Source organism: Scomber scombrus, chromosome 5 (genome assembly GCF_963691925.1).
Source record: "Scomber scombrus chromosome 5, fScoSco1.1, whole genome shotgun sequence".
Lineage (NCBI taxonomy): Eukaryota > Metazoa > Chordata > Actinopteri > Scombriformes > Scombridae > Scomber > Scomber scombrus.
The window spans coordinates 27,451,945-27,459,687 of NC_084974.1; the positions used below are offsets into that span (position 1 = coordinate 27,451,945).

The following is a 7,743-nucleotide window of genomic DNA, read 5'->3' on the forward strand; positions in this document are numbered from 1 at the left end:
CTAATCATGAATGGTATTGACCTCAGTAACAGCTGTATTGAGTGAAGCTGAGGTCCCAGTCGAGGTCCCGTCACGTGGTTTGGTGTGGGGCCTCAACATCTCCTCCTTGTTGTTTTCGGGTTTGACCAAAAGAACGTAACACTTGGGCAGGAAGATGCAGGTCAGCAGGCCGAAGCTGGAAGCCAGGATGGCAAAAATCTGGACGGCCACCATGAACTTGCCACGTGTGCTGAGGTAAGCCGGGACAAAGGAGATCCACACGATAAAGAAGACCAGCATGCCGAAGGTCATACTCTTCCCCTCACTAGAAGACAGATTAAGAAACACGCGTCACATCTCTACAGTGTCAAAAGAAAAGTACTTCACAACCAAAATGTTACAGCTAACTAATTTAACCTTATTCCCTCTGATGTCTGCACATAGAATATGAGGATGTAAATGATAATGATAAAAATAATAATGATAAAAATGTAAATTAACATAATATAATACACATCTAGAGTTATAATCATAATGCAGACATAGCATTGAGTATTGTTTATTTCCACTGTGTCCAATGACCTTTACCTGAAACCTCTTGTTTCCTACCTGAAGTTGTCCTCCAGTTTCCGGGCTATGAAGGCTAAGATGAAGGCCAGCAGAGCCAGCAGGATGTCGTAGCCAAAGATGCAACAGATGAAGATCACAGAGCCTTCGTCACACTCAAGGATGATCTTTATGTTCTGGGAGGAGGTGTTTTTGACAGGGTGTGGAGGGAGGATGATGAGCCACACTGTGCATGCTACAGCCTGGTTAGAAAGATGATAATTCAGTGCATTATCATATAATAATCATAATACATGTATTTCATTTGCATATAGTTTATATGTTTTAAAATAAAAGGTGTTTATTTATGAGAAACAAATGCACTTACAATATAAATATGTATGCCTGCTTTTGGTAAACACACAAATAAATGTTAATCCTTTACTTTAATCTTGATCAAATGTGCAGGTTTCCTGTTATTTATTAATTTATGTCTTTATTTACCTGTATTAATGTTGCCACAGAAGCTATCGCCCTCTGGTGGGCAAAGGTGAGAGTGTCGACTTCAGGGTTAACACTGGCATTGGCATCATTGTTGTTGTTTGTGTTGGTTACAATGACATCAGGACTGCCACTGTTGGCCGCTGCCTCAGCTGCAGCCTTTGCAGCTTTGGCAGCTGCTTTGGCTCTATTGCGGGCCGCTTTCAGAACCTGGGCTCTCATCATCAACACTGCCGCTTTTCCTGAAGTAAAAAAACAGCAGAGTGTGAAAGTGAAGAAAGAAAGATAAGAAAAAATCCTTTTCATGATTTTGATATTGTTGTCTTGGCCAAGGTATTTAAAAGTGTGAAGTCTATTGAAGGGAAGCCAAAAACCCCAGAGATACTCAGGTAGTGAGAGACCCATACAACTCATGCAACCAGTGTCAAGCGACAAATGCATCCAACTCATGAAAACACAAACGAGGTACGTCTTTTTTGACAATGTACCCACCCATGATGGAGGAGAGGCAGAGTGCAAAGCCCAGAGCTAGCGCTACTTGGCTGGTCATGCAGCTCCACTTCTGAGGCTCTCCGAGGAAGACGATAGAGCTGAGGAAGGTCACCACTAGTGAAAAGAGCAACGAGAAACTCAACAGAGCATCGTTGGCTTTCACCAGAGGAGTGCCAAGGTGCACGATAAACACCACCTGAAAAAAGCAGAACAGAAAACACACAAGAAAAATTTTTACACCACATTTTAGCTCCTCGCTACACTCTAGATGGAAGCAATGACCGTAATAGATGGGACAATAGAGCATAAAAAAGAACCTGTTGGTGTCACAGGTTTCATTTCTGACTCTCACCATAACACCGATGGTGACTAGAGCTCCAAAGGCAGAGATGACAATGAGAGTGATCCCTAGTGGCTCTCCAAAGGCCAGGAACTCAATGATTTTGTGTACGCAGGTGTCGTGAGCATCATTGGACCAGTAGTCCTCGGGGCACAGAACACATTCACGGGCATCTGATAAAAAGGGGAGAGGATGATAAGAAGTCAGCAGGGTCACATTTATTTAATATTTAAACTGATGGTGATGGATTTTCCTTACATCTTTTAAAAAGTCTCAGCTTTTTTCAAATTCAATTTTTTTAGGGGATATTTAGGTGATATTTTAAAATGTTTAGTAATTAAAAGAAAGAGGTCCAGTGGATACAGTTGTCCTACAAAGCATGACAGGATTTATCAGTCATTTATCAATCATAATTAGACTATAGGCAATCTGAGCTGACATTGGGCATCGTATATATATTTATATATATACTTTTGATCTGTGGGAGGAAGCAGGAGCACCCAGAGATGGCCCCAGCTGACCAGTGGTCTCAAACCCAAAACTATCTTGTTACTGCATTAGTGCTAACTGCTGAACCACTGTGCTGCCCTGAACTGGACAGTCAAAGCTTTAATCAGATGCAGTTATTACATTACTTTGCCTTTTTTATGAATGAATGAACTCTAAATGGGATCCATGAATCTGTATATTGGACAGATACTAGTATGTCACAACTATTCAGAGAAGTAAATCAGAGCAGTACTTTCAGTTCTGATAAGACCATATGAACACTGATTAATCTTTATGTTTCAGCAGTAATCTGAACTTGCCATAAAGATGTCTTTATATCTTTAAGGTACAGTTTAAAAGTTTAATACTGACTTGTTTTGTTGCTGATCTCGCCGTCAGCACACGGGATACAGTCAAAGCAGCAGACTGGCTCTCCCTGCCGGATCCCTTTCCTGGTTCCGGGCTTACAATTTTCACTGCACACTGACCGAGGAGGCTGGAACACACACATGCATTTATATGATTTGACATGAACATACTGTATATACAAACCAGCTAATCATCATCTAGAAGAGTATGTGGTTAATGGCAGTCTCAATCAACATGCTACTGACCTCCAACACCTCATTGTTCCACACAATGGAGTCGTTCTTTATGATCATCATGTCCTCTGTGACAGCTGAGCCATTGTAGTGTCCCACAGTAACATACGATATTTCTCCATTACTATTAACATGCCAGTTAATGATGTCATAGAGGCCCCCCACATCCCCATTAGTAAAGTAGATCTCCTCATCTGTGTTCGGCACTTTAAAATTGACGTTCTTCAGGTAATACATCAGCTAAGGAAGAGAGAGATGGAGCCAAATTTAACTCAATCACATAAATACACACACACACACACACACACACACACACACACACACACACACACACACACACACACAGGTACGCGCATACCTGCCATGGCTCAAAGTTGGTGATGTCAGCACAGGTTTTCCCACTGAATGGCCCCTTTCCAGGCTCACAGTGCTCCAGATTGTGCAAGGCATAGGCAACAGCATACACAGCTTTGTACACACTATGAAATGACATCTTCATCATCATGGGCATCATCATCATCATCATCATCATCATCATGGGCATCATCATCATCATCATCATCATGGGCATCATCATCATCCAAATTTCCATGAGCATACACAAACGTAGCTTTACATGTATACAAATTTGACCTCCATTTTATTCCCTCCACTGCACTGGAAGTCAATTTTGTTTGCTAACAAACACTAACGCTAACAAACAATGACTTTGTTACTCTGCAACATTTTAGCAAAGATAGAATTGAAATAGTCTCGATGAACATATGTACAACAGTGTAGCTATTGTGGTCTATGAGTCATCAAGTATCCAGAAAGAACAGTGTTTGGGCTTTTCAATGCTTAGTGTTGCTAGTCCTGTGCTGTCAGTGGTGGATTATAGTTAATTATAATTATAGTTGCAGGTTCAACAGCATAAAAACAAAAAGTGATTTTTTTTCAGTTATGAGAATCAGTAATACCTGAAGTGTTAGTGAGAACTGACCTGTAAGTAATTCGCAACTGGGAGATGTCAGAGTACGTGTTGTTGAGCTTTGCCAGAGACTCTCTTCCTGTGCACAGCCCATCAACAGCCCCCTTCACCGCCCTAGATTGTGTCCCATTAACCTCCCTGGCCCTCTGTTTGGACTGCCGGAGAGCTCTGCCGTAGTCCAATGTGCAGTTAAACAACTGTAAGACAAAGATGTGGTCAAACGCCACTGATTGTTTGTCATCTAAATAAATGCAGGCTTCCTCAAAGATTTCAGTTAATTGTCACAAGAATTGCCTGGATTTTAGTCAAAATCAGGTTTCCTATATTTTGCATATGGCAAATAGATGGATGAAGACACATGACTGGTCCCTAACTAATCGCTCCAAGTTCCTCAGATCAGGTCAGTCTAATACATAGTACATTGTTTTACCGTCCCCCAGAATTCCTCGGTGAGAGGGTCGGCATAGGGGTCCAGATCCAGTAGATGGCGCTCAAGACCAGGGATGTCTGCCCTTTTCAACCCAAAGCCAAGGGTGCCACCCAGCAATGAGTCCACCTGGACCCAAACATGCACATGATCAACCTCAGCTCAGCATGTGATTTACTCATTTTGTTCACACTCGTTAGACGCCATCCTTATCCGCTCAATCTGACTGACTGATAAAGCAACAAACTTCAGAGGTTTCACCCCCACCGCTTGACTGAGCACTCACCCCAGGTTGGTTAATGAGGGCAGAGGTGACCCAGGCCTCACTGGCGATCCAGGTGCGGTTGGTCACATTGTGATGGAGCAGCTCCAGGATGAGCGGACTGAGGTCTACATCTGATGAGAAGACCACGATGATGTTGGCTGTGGACTCAACTACGGTCTCAACAATACGCTGGATGCTCTCGGGAGAACTCACCTGAAGTGTATAAAAAGGGTCTTTAAACAACACTGAATAGTCATACCTCTCTAGAAAAGACACGAATGACATTGTGTGATGTGACTGAACTGACTGTGGTGGCTGTTAAATAGTGCAGTAGCTACAGTAGATGCAAAGTAAAAGAATATGGGAGATACCAGCAGACATAAACTGATTACCTTGGGCAGGGTTTCAGAAAAGGAGATGCACACACCAGCCTCTTCTACCTTCTCCTTGAAGTCTTTGATGCCATATTTGCCATAATCATCGTCAGCAGCTATGGTGCCAACCCAAGTCCAGCCGAAATGGAGCACCAGCTGGGCCATGGCATTAGACTGGTGTTTGTCATTGGGGATTGTCCTCAGGAAGGTGGGGAACTGGAACTTACTCTCCAGGGCAGAGCATGATGAACAGTAGCTGACCTAAAAAGAGAAGTGAAGATTAACATGTTTTCTTATTCGGGTCACCCTTCATTGTCTTTATCTACCTATCTGTGACCCACCACTGCCTTACCTGCGGGAAGTGATAGAGTCCCAGTATCCTGGCAGTGGCGATGGACAGGTCAGAGCCTCCAGCACCCACTAGAGCAGCCAGAGGTGCCCCAGAGCCACAGCGGTAATTGGGTACAGCCTCGTCTTGGCCTGTCAGGTAGGTGAGGGTGCCCTCCACAGCCTTAGAGATGGTAAAACAGGAGTCGTAGATGACGTAGCCCAGGTCGGTGTTGGGCAGCAGGTCATCCCTGTTGTTAATTTCATTGATAGCAAACAGCATGGTCTGGGTCCAGCGGAATGTACGGAAGTTAAAGCTGGATGATGGTGGGAGCAAGAAAGAAATAATTGAGATTAAGAAAAAACCCAATTCAGATTCATATTCAGTAAATGTGCAAAATTAAGATAGTTGGAAAGTGTACCAAGTATTTTTTACTTCTGATGTTATTACCCAAACAGGCCACAAGAGGACACAGACTTTCTGATTATTGTTGTATACTACCCAAATAAGGCTCCGTAATAATATTAGCTACTGTGACTAATTGGCCCCTGAGGTGCTGCCCTGCTCAGTCTTGATTTCTGTTGTAAAATCCTGAGGTTAAGAGATCTCAAGATTACATTGTGAGCTTGAAACTTAAAATTAAGTCACTCAAGTAAATTTTATTCAAATTTAAGTTCTAAATTATTCAATCATGTAAATTTGAGATGTTTATGAGATTATCTCTGATGAGTCAAATACAATCTAACACTAATTGAATTAAAAGGAGACTAAAGCAGCACAATCACACTGATTTAAATAACGTTACTTACCCCTCACACCCTGAGGACACAGGCACCCTTGAAGTGTTGCCATCACTGGATAAGATACGCTTGTGTACAGGAAACATCCCCCCAACGACCACCTTCTTCTTTTCCACATCCTTGTAACCGCTCAGGTTGAACTTGGCCTTCAGTTTGCATGTAGCCTCAGCTGAAGCAGTCTGAAAAAAGGGGAAAAAGGCACATAATCCGAGCAAAAAGCGACTGATTTCCATGCTATGTGGACGCAGAAAGGAGTTGGAAGAGCTCTCACTGTAGCAGGCAGCACAGGAGACAGCAAAGTGTGACAGGTGTATTATCTGCTCTCGGGGGAGATGTGCTGCTCAAGGTAACCTGAGAACAGATTCAACAATGCAATGATGAAAAGCAGGTCAGTAGATTAATGTGAAACTGGGGGGACATCAATCTCAATATTGACAAGATGGGAAGAATTTGTTCATTTTAGTTAGTATTGATATCAAATGTATGTTCTGTAAAATGAGGTGTGGTTCAAAAGGTGTCATGCTGGTTTTGTTATCCCTCCAAGAGCACAAACTGGACCCTGGACCACCAAACACGCACAAACTCACAAACACTGAGTTCTAAATTAAAAAAAACTTCCCATCATTTCTTTTCTTTTGTCTGTCATATGAATCAGCTCATCAGTCTGTCCTCCACTCATTCACACACAACAAGATGCCAGAGGCCAGGAGTTAATTGGCAGCTACATGTGGTAACTTGTACAGTCTTTTACACAACATTACTGCAAGGGTACTGTTCCAAGTACCTTGTCCCCTGGTACTGGGTCTGCAGTGTGTTGACGGGTGATTGAACTTGTCTGCTCTTGTCTCTCAGTCAGCAGGGGAAAACACACACCTGCACCCCCAGCACAGTAATATGGCAACATGAAACAATACAAATGGGAAACTATATTACAGAAAAGCAGAAACATAAAGTAAAAGAAAGATATTTAGATTTTTCTCTTTGCACAAGTTGCTGATGATAAATGATTACCTACATTGTGTGTGTATGTGAGTGTATGTGAGTGTGTGATTAAGGCCTTGTGATCTTGTCTCAGGCACATGAGAGACTTCTGACTGGCGCTGATGGGATCTGCGAGAAATCAATTATGTACATTCATTCACACAAAAGACTTATGTACTCATTTCAAATGCCGGCTACGTGCACATTTGTATTACAATGTCTGAACAGTAAAGAATGTTTGGTGGCAGTGAAGGAAAGTGAAGAATTTTCCAATATGGTGAAATAATGTTTGTTCTGAAGACAAAAAAGTTGTTTGTCTCCCATTTACAAGCAGTATATAACAGTGTAACATACTATAGCTGCAATGTGTTACATTACATTGTGTTACTTACAACTATAATGTAACTTTCCCTGTGGGCATACAAAGTGGATGCTGCTGTATAAACAAATAGTGAATGACAATGTTGTAAAACACCTTTTATAATAGTATAGTTGACAAATACTGTACATTAAAACCACTTTAAAATGTTCTTATATTAGTAATAAAAACATGAATTAAATGTGTACATACTGCTTATATATGCTCAGTAGGGAAACTTACAAAACAAATTGTTGTGATATTAGAGGAATGACTGTAGTTGTTTTGACA

At 41.9% G+C, this 7,743-nt stretch overlaps 1 protein-coding gene across 1 annotated transcript; it reads right to left on the reverse strand.

Annotated features, from left to right (window-relative positions):
* On the reverse strand, positions 1-6,295 carry LOC133980795 (vomeronasal type-2 receptor 1). Its single transcript, XM_062419600.1, has 14 exons — positions 6,123-6,295; positions 5,338-5,629; positions 5,004-5,246; positions 4,633-4,824; positions 4,350-4,475; positions 3,932-4,116; positions 3,308-3,428; positions 2,962-3,189; positions 2,720-2,843; positions 1,871-2,031; positions 1,519-1,714; positions 1,030-1,268; positions 589-788; positions 1-304 (listed from the first exon to the last, which is right to left on the reverse strand). Exons 1-14 carry the CDS (start codon positions 6,197-6,199, stop codon positions 1-3), a joined length of 2,688 nt encoding a protein of 895 aa, XP_062275584.1. The 5' UTR covers positions 6,200-6,295.
* Between the last annotated feature and the right edge of the window lie 1,448 nt (positions 6,296-7,743).